General features: G+C 45.2%; 1 protein-coding gene across 3 annotated transcripts in view; it reads left to right on the plus strand.

Moving 5' to 3' along the window:
• ASAH2 (N-acylsphingosine amidohydrolase 2) overlaps nt 1–22,251 on the plus strand; it is a 37,009-nt gene that overhangs the window by 10,305 nt on the left and 4,453 nt on the right. For all 3 annotated transcript variants that reach the window (XM_081861797.1, XM_081861796.1, XM_081861798.1), the window contains exons 8-19: nt 2,395–2,522; nt 8,137–8,214; nt 10,561–10,681; nt 12,427–12,552; nt 14,326–14,412; nt 15,591–15,695; nt 15,813–15,894; nt 18,685–18,800; nt 19,343–19,437; nt 20,790–20,829; nt 21,334–21,429; nt 21,944–22,039. In XM_081861797.1, the coding sequence (XP_081717923.1) occupies nt 2,395–2,522; nt 8,137–8,214; nt 10,561–10,681; nt 12,427–12,552; nt 14,326–14,412; nt 15,591–15,695; nt 15,813–15,894; nt 18,685–18,800; nt 19,343–19,437; nt 20,790–20,829; nt 21,334–21,429; nt 21,944–22,039 (1,170 nt within the window). The remainder of the gene's footprint in view (nt 1–2,394; nt 2,523–8,136; nt 8,215–10,560; nt 10,682–12,426; nt 12,553–14,325; nt 14,413–15,590; nt 15,696–15,812; nt 15,895–18,684; nt 18,801–19,342; nt 19,438–20,789; nt 20,830–21,333; nt 21,430–21,943; nt 22,040–22,251) is intronic.

A 22,251-nucleotide genomic window follows, 5' to 3' on the forward strand; every position in this document is an offset into this window, starting at 1 on the left:
ATATACCGTATTTTTCACTCTATAAGACGCACCAGACAAGACGCACCTAGTTTTTGGAGGAGGAAAACAAGGAAAGAAACATTCTGAATCTCAGAAGCCAGAACAGCAAGAGGGATCGCTGAGCAGCGAAAGCAGCAATCCCTCTTGCTGTTCTGGCTTCTGGGATAGCTGCGCAGCCTGCATTCGCTCCATAAGATGCACACACGTTTCCCCTTACTTTTTAGGAGGGAAAAAGGGAGTCTTATAGAGCAAAAAATACGGTACATTCATTGGCTAATTAAAAGAGATCATCAGACCAGTACAAATCTAAAGTACAATCGTACCTTCGATCCCAAACGCCTTGCGAGTCGAACGTTTTGGCTCCCAAACTCCACAAACCCTGAAGTGAGTGTTCCGGTATACAAACGTTCTTAGGTACCCGAATGTCTGACAGGGCTTCAGCGGCTTCCAATTGGCTGCAGGAGCTTCCTGCAGCCAATCAGAAGCTGTGCTTTGGTTTCCGAACGTTTTGGAAGTCAAACGTTTAAGCAATGCATGTGCTGCTACTTGTCTGTTTATCGTGAAATGTGCAACTTGATGAGCATCCCTACTCATGCTCAACTGGAAGTATTGAACTGAGTACTCAGCTGGAAGCATTGAACTGAGTGAGCTTTACTTCCACTGTCCATGTAAGCATGTGCAGAACTACAGTGTAGATTCCTAGCCTAGAAACTGCTGGCATTGGATGCGAATTCATGACTGCATCTGAGCTAGTGTTGCTTAAACATGTTAAGTAGTCTGATGTGCATCATTGTCCATGTTCTTATGCTGTTGCCAGCAGTTGGCTGTGTTAGTGTCCTGGTCCACTAGTCCAAAGGTGAGCTTGTGGGAGTAAGTGGGTACAGGGAGACCAAATAAGGATGTCAAAAACTGCTTTATTAAAGAAGGGTATGGACTTACAGCAAATCAGCCTGCCGAGTGTCCCAGCCCTTTACAGACATAGGATGGACACCACAGCAAGGAGCTGGCTTGTCAGCAGCAAAGCAAAACATGTATACATCCCTTATGCACAAAACAACATACGTCAGTTTACCTAGAACCTCCCAGCACACTGGGCTGGTGAAGCCAGGGGTGTATGAAGGGGGGGAGGGGTGGGCTGTCCCAGGCACCGCCCAGGGGGGTGACAAGATGGCCCGCTGCCTCCCCCCAGCTGTAGAGCAGAGGAGGGCACGCCTGCATCACCAGGCGGTTTGCCCCGCCCCTTGGGATTCCGACCCAGGTGTCAGAAAGGGTTCCTCCGCCACTGGGTGAGGCCCAGTGTCCAAAGCGTCTCCCCTCTCTGGGCCTACAGCCCAGCATCCCAAGGTCCACAGATAAGTACAGCATCAAAGTGAGCCAATGAGCATATATTAAAGCAAGTGAATACATCGATATATATGACCTTGCTCCCATAACAACTCCCAGTCAGTTTTGGTAGTCCACTTAGTTATCTAGACTACCAATAAGGTGTTTGCGGATCTTCCAGAACCATAGGAGTCAACTTCTAGGGGCCAAGGTCCCTTTGGCCTCCCCAATAAAATATTTGAGGAACGGGGCAGGGCAATGTTAATGGGCATAGCCATTCAGATGGTGTATGTGTATGCCCCATCATGTGATTTATTGTGCGGGGCAGGACTTACCTTGGCCCACCCAATATTTCATTCAAGTTGGCACCCCTGTACAGAACAGTCTCATCTTTGGTTCGACAGTCTGTTACTGCAAAAGCAGGGATGGTACCTTTCATCAACTAGAGTCCACTTCATCAGATGCATGAAGTCTTATCATCATTTGTCACATATACATAGTATATGGTTACTGACGGGAAAGGGGGGAATGTAAAAAGGGGGGGCTCTGAAATATCACTATGGGCCAAATGGTTATAAAATACGAAAAGGACAGTCTGTGATAATGTGAGAAATTATCAATGTGACTGCAGTCTGAAATTGTTGAATTAGAGCTTCCCAGCATGTTTGATTCTGTTTCTTTAGGCTTCAGTTGAGACAATGGTCTCCTGCTATGCTACAAGTCTAAATTAATCCAGCAAAGCTCGGAATGGTTGTGCCATTCACATTTACTGCAACCAAGGAATGATCACTCTGTTTATCTTTAGCTTTAAATGGAATTAACATAAAACTGCTTTTTGCACCTCAAAGCTATTTGGCCCCACTGTTTACAGTTTTCCTTGCCAGCTGAATGAAGACAAACCTTCGTGTATTCAGTGAAGTGAACTCTAGTCCATATGCCACAATAAATCTGTTAGTTCTTTAAGATACCACAGGGATCTTTGTTGATTCCCCCCCAACCTTCTCATGTTAACATCTTGTTTGTGCTGTGATGACCAGTATCTCAATGGTTTTCCTATTTTCTAATCAACAGAGTGTTGATATGGCTCATCAAAATATGACAAAAGGACACGTTTTTATCAATAAAGGCTTGATAGAGAACTCTCAAATCAACAGAAGTCCCTTTTCTTATCTTCATAATCCAGAGTCTGAAAAGCTCAGGTAAAGTTTGGGAAGGAAACAGAATTGAGATACTAATATGTTTGTAGGGTTCTGTACTGAGCCATCACTTATTTCTTGTTTCATGAAAGAATATGAACTGAATTTTGTCATTTCTGTGATGGTTATGGCTAAAAAACCCCAGTTTAAATGTAGTGATCGTTTTCCACATTTCTCTCGCCGGTCGATTAGTCTTCCACATGTGTTTCCCTCAGCAAGTGGGTGGGGAATTAATCAGGGTCAGCTGATTAATTTCAATTGCTGCAGGGGGTGGAGATTGTAATTTTCATCTCACTTGTCTCATCAGCAGACACGACCCATTGAGTCCCTATCACTGGCTTGCCAGAGTAATCTTGTGCCCTCTTCCACCACCACTGCAACTTCCATACCTCCTTCTCTTCTCATCTCACCTGGCTTGTTAACTGTAGTTAAATGCTAGTGGAGGCAGCAATGGCACTGCCATTGCTTCCCCTGCCTTGCTGAGGAAAGGAGTCCTTCTTCAGAGCAAGGCTTTCTGAGCAAGGTAGCTTTGGAGAGTGAGCATACTCCCATGGTTTGGCCAAAGCAACTGGAATTTATTCTTACAGTGGTACCTCAGGTTAAGAACTTAATTCGTTCTGGAGGTCCGTTCTTAGCCTGAAACTGTTCTTAGCCTGAGGTACCACTTTAGCTAATGGGGCCTCCCACTGCTGCTGTGTGATTTCTGTTCTCATCCTGAAGCAAAGTTCTTAACCCGAGGTACTATTTCTGGGTTAGCGGAGTCTGCAACCTGAAGCGTCTGCAGTGGTGTAGCGTGGGGGGTGCAGGGGGGGCCGGCCGCACCGGGCGCAACATCTGGGGGCGTGCTCACCGCCTCCGGAGTCGCCGAAGAGCTTCGGGCGCAGAGTTTAACTCTGAGCTGCCTGTGATGTGGGGGGCACGACTGTTCTGCGGGGGGCGTGGCGTGGATCTGTACTGTTCGCCGCTTTGATCTGGTGCCTTTTGCGGAGAGCACAAGACGGGCACGTCGCCTTGCGGGAGCTGAGGAGAGGCACCTGGTTCAGTCCCGCGGGGTGCGCTTCGCTTGCAAGCCCCCCCCCCAGCCGCCTCCCGCTGCCCACGCCGCGCTTTTCCGCACCCGCCCCTTCTCCTTGCTGTCAGCAGCCGTCTGTGTCTGATTCGAGAGGAGAACAGAGGTGAGGCGAGGCGGCTGCAGCCCCTCCGCCGCCCACCCTGGGGCTACCAGAAGCCCCCCTCGGCTTCGGCTGGGGACAGAGAGCGCACCTGCTCTTCCCTGCGCGCCGCTGCCCCATTGGAAGGGCGGCGGAGGAGCTGCAAGCCGGGGTGCACGCTCATGAGCCTCAGCCTTGGGGTTCAGGGGCCTGTGGTGGAAGCAGGGAGCGGCCCCCGCCCCGCTGGCCTGGCCATGAACCCCCTGCGGATGAGAGGGAGGAGCGCTTGCCTCGCCCGGCAACTAAGGTGAGCGGATGCGAGGCGGCAGACCAACAGGTGGTGCGGCGCTTTCCCCAGGTTGCTGGGCGCGGGGAGCCCTCGGGGCGCGGGAAGAGGCAGCGCTCCTGGCCGCAGGTCCGAGGCCCGGCTGCTGCCCGCCTCTCGCGGCGGGAGGGAGTTGCACTGCCGCCGCCACCCACAAGGAGCCAGCCACTTGCTGCCCGCGAGGCTCCTCTCTGGCCGGCCTGCCAGCTGGGCTCATCCTCCTTGCCAGCGCAGGCGGCAGGCTCTGCTCCCGGGGGACCTCCCGGGGGAGCGCAGCAAAGGGGCGCCCTTTTCAGCCCCCCCAGCAAAGGGGCACAAGCAAAGGGCACGTCCCGGCGCCGTGGTCGTGCCCTTTGCTCTGCTGCGAGCCACGCTGCCGCTCGCCTTCACCTTTCACAACAGCCCCACAGGGTAGCCCAGGCTGCGAGGTCAACCCAGCGAGAACTCTCCGAGGCTTCTCTCGGGCCCCAGACAAGCCCTCCAGCGCCACCACGGCCGGTCTCTTGAGTCCGTTGCCAGGCCATGGAGGGCCAGCAGCCAAGCCTGACAAGCGCAGAATATAGAGGCTTGGTAGGGGGGGCGCCACGGCGTGGGGCACAAATTACTTGCCTTGCCCCGGGTTAGGGGGCGCAAATTACTTGCCTTGCCCTGGGTGCTGAGAACCCACGCTACGCCACTGAGCGTCTGTAACTTGAAGCGTCTGTAACCCAAGGTACCACTGTATTCGATTTTTTTGAAGGTTTGCATTACTAAGTAACTTAGTAATTGAAAAGAGACTCTCTAGTAACTTAGACATTTAAAAGACACTCTCTAGCCATGACAGCACGTGAATTTTGGGCCACTGAGTCTAGCATGCCTCAGTCTGAGGAAGGAACTTTTATTTTTAACTCCAGAAGAACAACATCCACATACAGCATACACAGAACTAGATATTTAGCATTTGCTTCACTGCAAAAATTATATCTTTTACTTGAGGTATGCAGCTCTTCTCCGAGATCTTTGCATAAGGCAGGGGAATGTCAGCCCTGGTGACATGCACAACAGGTGAGTCAAGGTGGGTGGAAGCAGGACCTTGCATAATCCTGGCACAAATTTCAGCTCCTACCCCAAACTGGGGCCAGCCACCTTCCACTGTGACAAGATTATTTGTCTTCATAACACTGGATTCAATAGCTTCGATATCCATTGGCCTAATGGTGCAGAGGTTTATCACATCACCGCCATAGCTGTTACCACTTTAACAGTGGCAAAGCAGAAGCTGGAGGGGCAGGACAAAGAAGACTGGGCTCGCAGCAATGAGGGAGCAAAATGGCAGAAAGGAGATGGGGTGGAAGAGCCAGAATAATGTGCCAGCTCTGTTGTCCATCAGCTGTTCTGGAAAGGACTGGATTTAGGTTTGATGAGGCCCTAAGCCACTGAAGGTAATGGAGCCCTTTATATGTCCAGCTGTCCTTTGTCAACAACACATTGTCACTGTTTTTTGTGTTGAACATATGCTATATGGTAATTTATAGACCTAATAGGTATCTAAAGCCATTTGCACATAACAAAATGTGTATTTTAGTATTAGGTAAAAGGTACAACAGTTTGACCTACATTCAACTGTGCTGCACTGCAGTCTGCAGCTGCATGCTACATGTTGCCATGAACCAGTCCATGCAGAATGTAGGCAACCTATATATAGAAATGACCAAACCAGTAATATATTAGGGAGCAGGCTAGCAGCGGGGCCCATTACTTACATCATAGGAGCCTACACAACACAAAACACTCTTGCTGTATGTAGGTTTTATTTTATTTGTTTTTTATCTTATATTTTGGAAATGTACATCCAGGTGTTTTTTCCTTTAAATTTTTTGGGGCACTAAGCTATAGCTTGTTTAGCTATATGTAACTCTGGCACTGGTTCTGGAGGGAAGACAGAGGTCTGGATCCAATTATACAAACTCTCTCCTCTGATCTGTTTATTAGCAGCATATGTACCACTTTACAGGTCATGAATAAATGGTTATCATAGTTCTAAAAAGTGGGGGCAGGGGGAAGCAATGGCCTGTTATGAAAGATGTGGTCTTAGCAAACAAGAGCAATAAGCAATATCATACTTAGATGGGAATCAAAGATAAGCTACGTAGCACTTTGGTCAGGAGACTAATGACAGTAAATAGTGCTGCGTATACAGTAGAAGATCAAGCTGGTCTGCACTTTGGACAAGGAACAAGGTGAACTTATTCTAGGATGCCAACTAAGGAGGAGGAGGAGGAGGAGTTTGGATTTGATATCCCGCTTTATCACTACCCTAAGGAGTCTGAAAGCGGCTAACAGTCTCCTTTCCCTTCCTCCCCGACACTCTCTGAGGTGAGTGAGGCTGAGAGACTTAAGAGAAGTGTGACCAGCCCAAGGTCACCCAGCAGCTGCACATGGAGGAGCCAGGAAGCGAACCTGGTTCATCAGATTATGAGTCCACTGCTCTTAACCACTACACCACACTGGCTCTCCAGAACTAAGGCTCTAACCAAACAGGAAATCTTAACCTTGTGAAAATTCCTTATCTACTTTTTCAGATGAATGTCTAAAAAATGCAAGTTCACTTTTTGATATGACAGAAATGACTGCCAAAATAAGAGGGGCAGCACCTGCCATCCCAGCTTATTATAGCATTGAATATGACATGCTGTGTGTGCCAAGAAGATCCATTTTTACCCCAAGACTATTCATGTGCTTTATGTGTGCATGTGAAACTATGGGAATTGCTTAGAAATGAAATGGTCTCTGTTAACCATAACCTGACCTTACCAAAAAAACCAACAACAGGCGTTAACAATGTGCATCAAACCTTTGTTTGTGAATCATCACATAGACAGACTAAGTGAGATTATCGTCCTGTAGTATTTTGATGTTCTTTAATATATGAAATAAGAACGATTTATCTGAAGGAGCGTCTCCACCTCCATCGTTCTACCCGGAAACTGAGGTCCAACACCGAGGGCCTTCTGGCAGTTTCCTCACTGCGAGAAGCCAAGTTACAGGAAAGCAGGCGGAGGGCCTTTTTGGTAGTGTCCCCCCCCCCCCCCGTGGAATGCCCTCCCACCAGATGTCAAAGAGAAAAATAACTACCAAACTTTTAGAAGACATCTGAAGGCAGCCCTGTTTAGGGAAGCTTTTAACATTTAATAGGTTATTGTATTTTAGTGTTTTGTTGGAAGCCACCCAGAGTGGCTGGGGAAACCAGCCAGATCGGCGAGGTATAAATAATAAATTATTATTATTATTATTATAGTGATCCTGTACATGCGTGTCAAGTGCTCCATTTATAACATATGCATCTCTTCCTGGTGCTGTTGCCACTGTTCATTCACATGCCTCTGCCTCTGTGCCCACTGTGAACGAGCTCCCTGAGGGAAAGGCATGCAGCCTTCGACTGACAGCTCCCTTAGAGATGGCAGGTGAACAGGCAACAAGAGCAGGAAGGAGAAATGTCAGGGACAGCAGGCTCCAGGGGGTGGTAGTTAGCATGTTACTGGAACATGGGTTCTGGCATGGATGATGCATATTTCTGGTGCCAGCCCTGTGCACTACAGCACAGTAGTGCTCTGGACAGTGGTGCCATCAAGGCAGAACTTTGGGGCAGAGGTCCACAGCCTCACTCAGCAGAAGCTCCTTCAAAGTGAGACTGGTTAATCGCTTTCCCCCTTAAAGATGGCGCCTTCGTAAGACTATTCAGTCCAGCGTCTAAAATTACATTACAGCACCATTGGTTCTTGCAGATTTCCCCTTAATTCAGAGCGAGAGAGAGAGAGAGTGCAGGAGAATTTCATTTCCCCAATTGTGACTTGCATCTGTTTCCAAGTCTGCATTGTGAAGAGTACAGTGGTACCTCTGGTTGCGAATGGGATCCGTTCCGGAGGCCCATTCACAACATGAAAAGAACGCAACCCGCAGCGGCGTGTCTGCGCATGCTCGGGTTGCGATTTGCCGCTTCTACACATGCACGTGATGTCATTTTTCCCCTCTGCGCATGCGCGAGTGGCGAAACCAGGAAGTAACCCTTTCCGGGTCGCTGCAGGACGTATCCTGAAAGAACGTAACATGAAGCGGACGTAACATGAGGTATGACTGTATCTCTTTTCCTTACGTTATCCAGGTATTCATCAAATACAGACCAAGAAATGGTGGTGCTGAAGATGGTTGCTGACAGCGGCGAAGACATTGGACTGTTTATGTAAGAATTATGAATGTTCCATTTAAAAAAATCAAGGGGAGGTAAATACTATATCAGAATGATTTTTTTTCAGTCACTTTAATTTTTTAAAAGATTAGGATGATCTGTCAGGTGGGTGTGGTGGGACAGAGAGAAAAGAGAGACCACACAATGGAAATTTAAAGAAAGTTAGCAGAGAGGGGAGTTTAAAGAGACCTGTGATATTGAGTGGAATCCAGCTGGTGACCCTCACACTCACAGGAGGGCTTTTGATCCAGTGGATGTCTCTATTAATAAAGAGAGGAGGCAATCAGTTATGAGTTGCCGGTCTCTGCAGCCACAGCAGGCGCTGTGATTCTCCAGTGGTTTGACTTCACCTCTGGAGGCGCACTCCATTGTCTCTCGAGATGGATGCCAACAACAGCCCCTTAGTATTTCCTAGGAAACAGAGCTCCAGAGCAGCACAAGAACAGGAAGGTGCTGGGCGTGGGTGGGCACTGCAGGGGACATGGGGAATTGGCAATAATCATCTTTTGATAGAAGCACCCACTTGATCAAATAGGTTCTGCGAGCACAAGGGCAACCATTGCAAATAGATAAAGAGAAAAATCAAGCTGTAGGCTTAGATGGAAAAGGGATGTCAAGAGAGACTGGGTTAAAAAGGAAATACAGATTTTGAGTCTCTTGAACTAAACATTCGGGGAAATATTCTGAGAGCAAGAGCGGTTCAGCAGTGGAACAGACTCCCACGAGAGATGGTGGACTCTCCTTCCTTAGAAGTTTTTAAACAGAAGTTGGGTGGCCAACTGTCAGGGATGCTTTAGCTGAGATTCCTGCATTGCAGGGGGTTGGACTAGGTGACCCTTGGGGTCACTTCCAACTCTAAGATTCTATGAATTAATAAAAATGTGAAGTAGCCCTTGGTCTATACATGTGGCAGAATGAGGTGACTTTTGAATGCTTCCTGCTTCGTGTAATATATATATTTTATATATATATATAATATAATAATATAATAATATAATTATATATATATATATATATATATATATTCTTTTTATGTGATTTACATGAATTATCTAAAAAGGCTGCATTAGTGAATATTTTTAAATTTTTTTAAAACTAATTTTTATTAAGTTCCATTTAACAAACCAATCATATCACATTAATTATTCCAAATTATACCAATACATATCATAAAGTCCAAATATTTTGCCAAATAATAATTTTTTTGTTGGGGGTTCAGTAAGGGTCCAATCATCTCATATTTCTGCTGCTTTTAGTATTCACCCGTCCGATCTTTCAATCTTCTTGTTGTTATCCTTTTTCTTCTTAATAGCATCTGAGTTATTTCCACAGGCAAGTTAAAGTAAGCAATATTATACTTCTGTGTGAACTTTGTAAGGCTCTCCCTTTTTTTAAAAGCTGGTAAGCCTTTTGTTTGCAATAAATCTTCACACGCTGATCCAAAAGTCCTCCTCGGGTGGCAAACACCATTTTTCTCAGTTCCGATGAAATACAATCTAGACCTTTGCTCATTAATTTTCCCAGACAGGTTGCACCATAAATTAGTCTTTCCAGAGAAGATTTGCCAAGTCGAACTTAGAATACAAACATGATAACAGAGTAATGGCTCGCCTCCCCCTTTGACTATTAATCTCGCAACATAGTCTCTCTCATAATGGCGGATCCCGATTAAAAACTGTGTCACAAGAGAGCCTTTTATTTTCTTTCCAGATATTTCAAAAAACAAAGGCTTTAGTTGATATTTTTATTTTCACACAGTTTATTTTCCAATCTCACTTGCTATAGGTCGTATGACGGTTCTTCGGGGGGGGGGGGTTGTTAGGTAATATCATAATAAAAAAAGAAAAAGTCCCCCTCCTTTCCGTTCCATTTCAACATACTGGCATAGATGTTATTCTTTAATGTTATCTACTTTCCAGTCCATTCCATCACTCTTAACTTCTCAGTGGCAGGCTTAATTAGCAGCTAACATGCCCTTTTCTTCGCTCAAAGCATGTGCAATAATTCTTATTTCCAATTTTTCATCTTAAGAAATGCAGCTAGAGTCAGTCTCCGAGACAGCGTCCGGGAGATCCGAACTCACTCGAGGGCTTTCCATCCAGTGCCCTCATCCCCTCCTTCTTTTGCACTCGGGGATGATTTATGGGCAACCACGGCCGAGGCTGCATCTTCCCTTCCACCGGGAAGAATTTGGGAGGCTTATTTACTCCCATCTCAGCCCCTTAATTACCTCGTGTGAGCTGGAGAGATGGTATTGTCGGCCATCTTCCAAGGCACCCCTAGCGCCCCCCCCCCCCGAATATTTTTCAAATTTTTAAAATTCTTATTAATTTTTCTTAGGTGGTTTCCAATTCACCCTGTCAGTATGAACAACACCAACCGTCTTACATGTAGTGACAACGTTGGTTATGCAGCTCATCTCCTTGAAGAAGAGAAAAACGTAGGATATTTTCAAGGAAAGGTAGGAACCGTTTACTGTGCTCCCGACATAAATTAGGATTTTACCAATGCAATACCTTATCAAGACTTTCCAATGTTCAGGCTACTGTGATCAGTCAGCATCACTGGTTTATCAGCCAGTGATATCTTCTTTCTTCTTTGGCGATCACTTATAGCTGAGTAAGATTGTCTCCCATGATCACGATCTTAACAGTGAGTCCGTAAGTGACTGTGGAGGCCAATTCTGGATCCACACGTCCTTCCACAGTGGGGACATAGGTTTCCGGGTGGGAGCTGATCATGGTGAGGGTTTGCCAAACGTGACTTCCTCTTAGCACGTTTCTCCCTTTCGTCCTGAGTTCGATCATGTTAAAGTCCATGACACCTTTGATAAAGGCTGTTCTCCAACTGGAGTTCTCACAGACCAGTGTTTCCCAATTGTCGGTGTTCATACTACTTTTGGGTTTTTTAGTATTTTTTTTTTAGTTCTATAGTGTATAATTTATTTTTAGTATAATTTTTAATCTTAGCATGGAGAAGTTAAAAAAGAACTTTTAAAAAACAGTAGTGGATATCACCTTTTTCCAGCTGTAATCTCCCCTAATTCCACCTGCTCAATGCAGCACAGAATTCTAGTTCAGAAATTATGCCCAAATTCTTGTAAAATATTAGTCACAATCCAGCCAGTTTTAGATACCGCTTCTCTATATGGAAGGCAGGAAATTATTCACTCTCTAGCTGAAACCAATATGATGTACCAGCACTTAATTGGATGATGCCCTTAATTTTTACCTCAGTGTTTTACAGTGGCTTTCAATAATTGTATAATTGGCAATAATTGGCAACCAGCAACAAGGTCTGGGTAACCATTGTTATCTTCTTCAGTGGGGTTGTTCCGCAACAGATCACCACACCTCTACAACTTATGTATTACCGACTCTCAAACTTTGGGATTGTTGAAATATATACAACAAAAAAGTAACCAACTGGAGTCGTGTGACTCAAATTGGGTCTACTAGACCCACAATTTTTAAGCAGTGTGGACTAAAGTCGCTTCTGGAGTCCCTCAAGGATTAGAGGCCTTGAAGCTTAAGCTTCATTAGTTTCCCAGTAGATCTGCCCCGATTGGCTTGATCCAGCAGGCTGTTGTTGTATTATGTTATATATTGCAAAGATACTACAGTCTCTAGTGGCCTTCCTTTGAAGGAAAGCCAACCTGAAGTACACACTGCAAACCCTGTAACTTCTCAGTGCTTGGAGATTAGGGTCTCATAAAAAAAGAGCACAATCTGCTAAAAAGGGGATCTAATGGGAAAGGCAGGTGGAGCTCCATAGCAGCTCCTCAGCACAGAGAAAAAGGACAGTCACACCATTTTCACACAACAGCATAAGAAGTCCGACTCCCCCTCCTGCCACATAGTTTCTCACCTTGTAAGGGAAATGTCTACCTATACAGGTGCTCAGTGTATAAACATTACATCACACAAAGTTGAGGGACATGAAATGAAGGGAAACAACAAAGATAGCAGAAATGTTGGGCTCCACTGTGATAAAGGACCATTTACTTCCATTATATCATGCCATATATGACTTAACTGAGGTGGATGGGAGAATCTAGGTGATGCATGCTATCTAGTGAGCATTAACTGGTTTCACATTCTTGCATCTACAAACATTTTCCGTGAGGCACAAAAATGAATGTGTGGCAGACGTTTTGCAGCAATATTTTTGATGGCATCACCAATGAGACCATTCCTCCCCTTGCAGGGGCCGTATGTAGCAGGTTTTGCATCATCTAACCTGGGAGATGTGTCTCCGAACACAAAAGGTCCACATTGCATTAACACGGGAGAGTCGTGTGAGAACTTCAACAATTACTGCCCAGAAGGTGGGGTAGGTATCATTTTATCTTGATTTATTTAACAAGGTTTAAATATTGCCTAATCAACAAAAACCTTTGAGTGGCTCACATAGCACAGGATAAAATACTCCTTAAAACCGACTGCTAAAATCAATCTATGTCTAGACTGGTTTTGTCTCCTCTCCAGTTTCAATTATAGGGTTCCCAGTGCTTCCCTCACACCCTGTAAAACCAATCTCAATAAGCAGGTTTAGCAAAACCACAACTCATACATACTCAGCCATCTATAAATGTCTCGGTCTTTCTTTTTCAGCGTACTTTGTACATAAATTATCTCAAGAGGAGTTTCAGATACTCATTAAATACAAAATTACACTACTGCTGCCCAAGTTAAATGCCGCTGGCTAATTACATCTTTACCCACGGAAAGAGTTTAGAATTGTTTGTACTGCGCTTTTGCAAATGGTGCTTCATCCAGCACCATTCTAGCTGACATAATGAATTAGGCCAGTAGCAATCCTGATGGCACAACCAAATGGCTTGAGCTCAGCCTGTGAATTTGGCCAGAACCTAGGTGAAATGCAGCCAATGTTTATAGCAACCAATTTCATGAACTTGGGAAGTCATCCTGAGCATCTCTCAAACCAGGACAATGATCCACAATAACCCAGTCTTCTGTAGCTGCTGTTGAGGTTTTTGTCACAGTTCAGTTTAAAGGCGTGGTGTGTGCCTGATGCAAATGCTATTTCCCCCTTCCCATTCAGTGCCAATCCTCCTTCTGTTATTTGCATGTGCCTTTCCTCAAAACTCACAATGAGATGCCAGACTGGCAAACAAGGAAAGGGACATATGAGATCAAATAGTGGGTTTGATCTCATTTTGGGGTGGGGGTGGGGGGTTGCAAAGACGACAAATGAAATCCATTACACAGTAGTGGAAAAACAGCATCCTCCCTGGTGCCCCAGAGTGGCCTGTGGCAGTGTTAGAATTCTATTCAGGACATCTTTCTATCTTCCCTACAAGATGAGTGAAAGGGAAATATTTATTTATTTAGCATAAATAAATATGTGCGGAGCTTTACAGAGCACCAGAGACCACGTTCCTGCCTCAGGGTGTCCAAAAATCAACTGAGAGAAAATCAACAAGAGGAAGGGACTCCGGTTAAGATGGCGTCAGGTCAGGTCTGAAAGCTGGCTCTGGAGCTCTGCTGATCACATGATTTTAACTGAGTTTTAATTGGTTTTAACTTGTGCCAAATCAATGGTTTTATCAACAAGAGGAAGGTGAGGAGAGGCAGAGAGTTACTAGAGAAGCAACTGGTGTGTTTGTCTCAGTTGTGTGCACCTAGAGTAGAGCATAGGAACTGAGCTGCAGGAGCAAAGATCACAGGGAGGGATATACTATTGGGATAAGAGATAAGTGGGGAGACAGTTCGTTCTGATCACATTGGGGAGAAAATAGATAAGCCTCCCCACTTCCTGATAAGGATCCCTCCCCTTCAATGCCTGAATTTAAACAAGGAAAACTAGATGCACAGGTGCCTGTTATGTATCTAGCAAGCATCTCGGCCAGCCCTAAGGCCCAATTCATATATTTTCCTAGCTATGTGGGAGTCTCATAATAGCAGAGTAATGTAAATAAGTTTCCTGACAGTGCAGGTTCATGGAATTATGATAGAAATACATATAAGAGCTGCCCTCTTTGATAAAACTGCTACAACAGTTTTTGCCTCTGTATACTATAGTATAAAACTATATACTAACAGTTTGTGCCTTTTCCCTTTTATTTGTTCTTTCCAATGTTAGGCCACAAAGTGCATAGCTTCAGGTCCTGGCAAGGATATGTTTGAGAGCACCAAAATAATTGGCAGAAACATCTACTTGAAAGCGAAGGTAAGCTTTGATGGGTTGGAATTCTAGGATGCCTTTGTGTTTTAAAAACAAGCATTCTTCTGACAATTAAGTTTTCATCTGTAAGTCTTTGAAAATGCCTTTGACCATTTCTTCCAGCTGGAAATAGGTAGGTAAAGGTAAAAGACCCCTGGACGGTTAGGTCCAGTCAAAGGCAGCTATGGGGTGCGGCGCTCATCTCGCTTCAGGGTTCTTTTTGCAGTCCATTCCAAGGACATAGGGAGAGTCACAATACATTCTTATCTTACTTCATATTGATAGGCACCTTATCTGACAGGTAAGGCTGATGGTATGTAACTAGTTCAAACCCAGGAAGTGCCACTGAATAGTGATGACTGAATAGTTTGCTGTGAATTTCTTCCTCTGAAATATTGTTGGTAATGACAGCCTGACTCCTATTCAATAGAGTGGGAATAAATATCACTATTGTGCACAAAACTAGCTGTGCCATAAACAGTTCCTACCATTCTAGTAGGGGGTGGTGGTGTCTTGTTTTGTTTTTAAAAGGCAAATATTCATGACCTATTAAGACTCAGTTCAGATACCCAGGAAGGATATAGTTCATTCTTGTCCTCAGCAGAAGCAGTTTCATTCCATAGAGTAGTTGATCGTTGTTCTGGCTTTCTTCTCTTCCAGTGTTACCCCCTCCTAACTAGCAGAGAAGATTAAATCGGCTGCATGAGAGAGAACAATAGAACAGAAAAAGGACCGCCAGTAATGACAATTCACCCAAGGCTAATATGGCGTGCAAAGATGACTCTTGGGAGTGGGGCAGAGATGATGGCATCCTTCTGTACACGATAGCACTGCACTTGTCGGGACAGTGCTGGGGTTTCAGTGAAATCAGCAAATGTCTGGGGCAGGTGCAGTGTTCCCAAAAGTGTATCCATTGCTGCCACCACAGAGCTCACCCAACCTTGCCTTGTCACTGCCTCTGGAAGGGTACCACTGCCTCCACTTCTCACCCCCTCAGGAACCAACTGTTGACATGGCTGAGACTCACTCCATCTCAGGAGCAAATAGCAAAGCAAGGAGGGGGAGGCTATGCAATAGGACCTCCAGCCTTCCTATGTGTAGGGGAAGTTGGTGGGACAGAGCCTCTGGAAATATAAGCATGCAGATTGGGGTGGGTTTTCCCATGACTGCCATTTGTATTTCAGGAACTGTCTATGAAGGCCTCCGAAGAGATAAGTGGCCCCATCAGATCAAGTCATGAGTGGGTGGACATGGCTAACTTCACTGTGCAGCTCAATGCTACTCACTCGGTAAAGTATCAGCAGCCACCTTGGAAGTCTGTTGTTAGGTAGAAAGTCAACAAATAAACAACAATACAGAGGCATTTACAAAGCGCATCTTAACTTTTTCATTATGCTTTTCTCAAGGGAAAAACATGTAAACCTGCTGTGGGGTACAGCTTTGCTGCTGGAACTGTAGATGGACCAGGCATCCTGAATTTCACTCAAGGCAAGTGGAGATAAACCTTACAGTTGACTTGCAACTTGCACACTTTTAATTTGCGCGATTACAGCTTTGCATGCCTGGCATGTTGGGTTCCGGAGAGAGGGATGATCGCACATGGTAAGTTCAGGCTATGCACTATTTTTCCCTTTGTGCACAGTCCCTGGAAACTAATACCCACGCAAGTTGTAAGTTGTCTGTATATGTTTGCTATTTATTGTTATTGATTGTATAACATTTTGTGATAAGTATGGACCTTGAAATCAGCTAGTGTTGATTTGGAAGGGTCGGATATCTTCTAATGTGATCTGATTTCACCACTGGCCTAAAATTCACCCCTCAGGTGGCCTACCCCAAGATGGCTCCTAACTTCAGGTGTCCCTCTCTTGTGCACACCAGCTAGGCCTTAAACACCCTTAGTCTGATTTTACCCAAATGATTAAAAAGGTAATAGACCCCTGACAGTTAAGTCCAGTCACAGATGACTTTGGGGTTGCGGTGCTCATCTCACTTTACAAGCCGAGGGAGCCGGAGTTTGTCCTCAGGCAATTTTTCCGGGTCATGTGGCCAGCATGACTAAGCTGTTTCTGGCAAAACCAGAGCAGCGCATGGAAACACCATTTCCACCAGAGCTGTACCTACCGTATTTTTCGCCCCATAGGACGCACTTTTTCCCCTCCAAAAATGAAGAGGAAATGTGTGTGCGTCCTATGGGGCGAATGCAGGCTTTCGCTGAAGCCTGGAGAGCGAGAGGCATCGGTGCGCACCAACCCCTCTCGCTCTCCAGGCTTCAGGAAGCTATCCGCAAGCCTTCCAAGCCCTGCGGGAGTTCCCACGGGCTCACAAGGCTTGCAGGCAGCAGCCTGCCACCCGAAGCACGGGGAGCCCTCCGGAGAGCTCCCTGTGCTTCGGGCGAGTGTCCGCAAGCCTCGCGCGCCTGGCAGGAGGTCCCGCCGAGCGCGCGAGGCTTGGGGCGGCAGCCTGCCGCCCGAAGCACAGGGAGCCCTCCGGAGGACTCCCCGTGCTTCGGGCGAGTGTCCACAAGGCTTGGGGCGGCAGCCACGGCTGGGGGAGGGGAAATAATTTTTTTTAATTCATTTCCCCCCCCCAAAAAAATGAGGTGCATCCTATGGGCCAGTGCGCCCTATAGTACGAAAAATACGGTATTTATCTACTTGCACTTTTTGGCGTGCTTTTGAAACTTCTAGGTTGGCAGGAGCTGGGACCAAGCAACAGGAGTTCACCCCATCGCGGGGATTCGAACCGCAACCTTCTGATCGGCAAGCCCAAGAGGCTCAGTGGTTTAGACCACAGCACCACTCGTGTCCGTACCCAAATGATTAATCAATATCAAAAAGTTGAATTGGCCTTCCTTAGCTTTAACTCCCTCTGTTGTGAACAATAAGAGATTTTGTGGGAGTTCATTCCCCGTATGTTTATTGTATGTAAAGGCTGTTACCTTCTTAAAAGATAGGCTCATGAGAGTGTACAGCCAATCCTCGCACATGATTTGCATCCTCGTACCCTTACGTAGACTACTGTGAGATAAGCCATGTTGTGGAAAGCAGTTCCCACTGCTGCAGGCAATGTTTGTTAGTCAGCTTAGCTCAAAGGGTAAGTAATGAAATCGCAAGGCCTTCTGCAGTGAAAATCATGAGCACTATTAAAAGTAGGGCAGCGGCCATTAAAATGTGGTAAGGAATCTTTCTTTGATCTCTCATTTCTACATAAATATTTTTCTCTATATTAAAGTTCAGTTGGTTGATTAATCATCTCAAACTCTTTAAATGATGGGTAGCTGTAATTAGCAGCTTTTTATAGCTTGGGGACATGGGTGGCACTGTGGGTTAAACCACAGAGCCTAGGACTTGCCAATCCGAAGGTTGGCGGTTCAAATCCCCGCGACGGGGTGAGCTCCTGTTGCTCGGTCCCTGCTCCTACCAACCTAGCAGTTCGAAAGCATGTCAAAGTGCAAGTAGATAAATAGGTACTGCTCCAGCGGGAAGGTAAACGGCGTTTCCGTGCGCTGCTCTGGTTCGCCAGAAGCAGCTTAGTCCTGCTGGCCACATGTACGCCCCCTCCCTCAGCCAATAAAGCGAGATGAGCGCCACAACCCCAGAGTCGGCCACGACTGGACCTAATGATCAAGGGTCCCTTTACCTTTACCTTAAGTCATACTTAACAGCAATATGAATTAGTGATAATGTTTTTGGAGGAGCCTAAGCTATTTGTTTTTTTCAAGGTAATGGAATCGAAACTACATATCCATCAGGCTTCTTTTGAAAATACTGTGCGTGTATTTTTTAAATGCACATAATAGGTTTTTATATTAGAACTAAAGCTAGGCATTTATTCTCAACATATATATTATTTCAAAAATAAGTAAAATATTAACAGGTTACCTGCTGAAGAAAAATGTGTTCAGCAGCAGCATGAGACTAACATTTAATCAGCTTTTTATAACAGAATAGCATGAGCTTCCATGAGTAACCACATGAGAACATGACAAGAACCCTCTGGCCCATCTAGTCCAAGACTGTTCTCACAGTGACCAGCCTTATACCCTTAGCTACCTACTTCTTGAGATGCTCAGTTGGAACCAGTGGAAAGGAAGGTGGAAATGTCAGGCAAAAACCAATCAAGAGAAAACACTCTAATGCTCTTAAAAGCAATGGAAATAGTATGGCTCATGCAGAATATAATGTTCAAAACAACATCCTCTCTCTTTAGCTCTAGCTTTTTGCCTTCAAAAATCTAATAAACACCTCTTAAACTGTCTTACATATTTGTTGACAGGCACAACAGAAGGCAATTCATTGTGGGATGCACTTCGTGATGCATTACTTGTTGAGCCATCCAATGAAACGAAAGAATGCCACAGTCCGAAGCCCATCCTGCTTCCTACAGGAGAGGTATGAAACATGAGAATTTGCTGCCAGGAGTGAATCCATTTCAGCTCAGACTTGAGTAATCTAATTGATGTGGACCTAGATAGTCAACATAATGCTGTGCACACCAGTCTTCTCTGAGCAAAAAGGCACTTTCCCAGGCTGGTTTTCCTGGAAGAGGCTGATTGCCATTGTGCAATATTTGAGTTTATTTAGAAATAAAATAGGTGGAGCATAGATAGAGGTGCATCTCCTCATACCTCCATTCACTTTTCTCTGATCAGTCACTAGTCCCCACAATTTTGCTGAGGATGAGGATGGGCTGTTTCAGAGGACTCAGCTAGATTGGTAAAGAAAAAGCGATTGATATGCATTATATATGTGATATAACATTGTGCCACCAAATAGCGCTGTGGAGCCCCATTTTTCTCTACATATTTTCCCTGTTTAAATTTAGAATGCTTTTAACTGAAACGCTTCTTTGATGTGTCTAGATTCAGCCAGAATGGCATCTTTCAGAATAAAAGCTAACATGAGATTCTCATTTACTTCCTGAATTTCTTAAGCTTTCAAAACCTTACCCATGGCACCCACATGCGATTGATGTTCAAATAGCAACCATTGGATCTGTGGCAATAGTGGCTCTTCCAGGAGAGTTTACGTATGTATTCATATTCTACGTTGATAGTAAAGTGCATTCATTAATGTGTGTTAAGGACCTTCACAGTGCGTTCAAAAGCAGGATAAATAGTTGAAGGGAAAGAGATAGTTCTGAAAGACCTGCAGCTGTGCATTTGGAAATGGAATGAAAAACAGCTGGGAAAGTGGAAAGGTCAAACAGACAATATGAGTGGCATATTAGTTCTGTATTCAAGTACTGCAAACTTAAAAGGAGAAGGTCCAATGCTTTTTTTTTTTAATAATAATAAAAAAGGTGCCAGTATTCACCATGAAGTTGTCCATTAAGTGCCACACTTTCAACATTTGCAAAAGAAAAGGTGGGGGAAAGGTGGGGCTGGTACTAAGTAATAATAATAATTTATTATTTATACCCCGCCCATCTGGCTGGGTTTCCCCAGCCACTCTGGGCGGATTCCAACAGAATATTAAAATACAATAGTCTATTAAACATTAAAAGCTTCCCTAAACAGGGCTGTCTTCAGATGTCTTCTAAAAGTCTGGTAGTTGTTGTTCTCTTTGACATCTGGTGGGAGGGTGTTCCACAGGGTGGGTGCCACTACCGAGAAGGCCCTCTGCCTGGTTCCCTGTAACTTGGAACGAGGGAACCGCCAGAAGGCCCTCGGCGTTGGATTTCAGTGTCCAGGTAGAACGATGGGAGTGGAGACACTCCTTCAGGTATACTGGACCGAGGCCGTTTACCCTTGAATACTCCCAGAAAAAATAGCACTGGAAAAGATCCATTCCCGTTTGACTTTGTACACATTAGCATAGTAACTATGTTATATTTAATACACAGTGGACACAACTGAGCAAAAGATAAGTCATGATTAAGGTTGCAATTCTGTGCCCAATTACCTGCAGTAATATAGGGCTGCACTATCAGTCGTATTTAAAGCAATGGGACTTAATCTAGTCACTAGCTTGTTCTCTAAGTTTCAGCTTTACTTAAAGAGTAGCTCTGATCTAGATCTACAAGTCCTTTTCTATTCCCTTGTGCAATGTCAGAGATGTCAGTAATTGTTTTTGCCCTTCTCCTAAATCCCCTACAGATTTTGGAAGTACAAATCCCATCAACTCCAGTCAGCATGACCATGGAAGGGATAGCCCATAACATCTAGAGGGCACCAAATGGGGGGATGCTTAGTAGTAGTAGTAGTAGTAGTAATATATGTGTTACATCCATAGATCTCAGGGTGGTTCACAACATAAAAAATCGGTTCTGTACCAATCACCAACAAAGCTTCAAGGTGCTTTGATAGTCTTGAAACCTGATTTACTTACAGCTCAGTGGAAGGGTATGGACACTGATGTATCTGTTTTCATGTTTCTCAGGACAATGGCTGGTAGAAGGGTGCGTGAAGCTGTTAAAAGTGTAAGTTCACAGCTTTAAAATTATATGGGATTGCCCATAAGACAGTTCTCCCGCTCTTGATTTATTCATTTCCCCTTTGAATCAATAAGGTAAAGGTAAAGGGACCCCTGACCATCAGGTCCAGTCATGGCCGATTCTGGGGTTGCAGCGCTCATCTCGCTTTACTGGCCGAGGGAGCCGGCGTACAGCTTCCGGGTCATGAGTAAGCCGCTTCTGGCTGAATCAATAGACTATTATAAAAAGCTAGCTTGGGCAATAGTTTCTTTCTACTAGTCCCATCCCGTCCTGCTCACATGCCACTGCCACAGTCTTGCTAAACTGAGGAGGATTTAACCCCCCCTACTTATCAGCTGATGAGCGGAGGTTCAAATTCTGCTGCTTTGGCTATGCACCCTACAGGCCCATGCAGCTAATGCATGATTCAATCCCAAGGTCATTAGTTCTGAATAGTAATTAGTTCTTCTGCTTCATGCCGATTGATTCATTTGTGCACCTGTTTCTTAGGAATTTGAGAGTCAAGGGAAACCAGGAATGAACATTATACTTTCGGGACTGTGTAATATTTATACCCACTATATAACTACTTACGAAGAATACCAGGTAAATAAACTGGCACCACCCTTGTACAAAATTTCTTTTTCTTTCATATCTGACCATCTTTCATTACAGCTGCAAACTCATTAACACCCACACCAGCAAATGAATGACTCAAAATTACCTCCAGAAAAATTGTGGATAGATTGGAAGCCCCATGTGCATATAAAGGCACTTTTCCAAGGTGCCTGTCATCTAGTAATTTAGCAGGAGCATGAAACAACAATAAACCCCAGAGGGCCTGCTCCCTGTTTTTCTGTTGATGCCACTACACCTCATTACACTCCCACAGGGAGTGGAGGTTATTGTTCCTTGTCCTTGTGCACAGAAGCCAGATCAGAGCGGCCGGTCCACCCTGCCTCTGCCTAGCTTACAGGGGTCACATGGCAACTTCGACACATCTCCAGAAGAAGCCACCACCACCACACAAAAGCAGCAGGGGCGGGCAGGGCACTTTGGCAAGTTCTGAGGCCCTTGATGCCAGCCCAGAACTCAGGTGTTTTCCTATGTCTCTTCACAGGTTCAACGATACGAAGGAGCATCCACCATTTTTGGACCACACACCCTTTCTGCTTACATCCAGTCATTCCGTGCTCTGGCCAGGGCTATTGCTAAGGTAATTGCTGAGCTGTACAGATGGGACTCTCTATATTTAATTGAAACAGAAGTGCGGTCTTTTCTTTTGTGTTCTTCAAGGGCTATTTCGTAATGCAGCTTGGACGCTCAGTATTTAGGACCGGCTCTACCATTAGGTAGATGGTGGCAGTGCTAAGCTCTTGCCTCTTCCCTTTTCCATGCCTGTACAGTGGTACCTCGGGTTAGGAACTT

This window comes from Podarcis erhardii (assembly GCF_964252035.2).
Source record: "Podarcis erhardii genome assembly, chromosome: 5".
Lineage (NCBI taxonomy): Eukaryota > Metazoa > Chordata > Lepidosauria > Squamata > Lacertidae > Podarcis > Podarcis erhardii.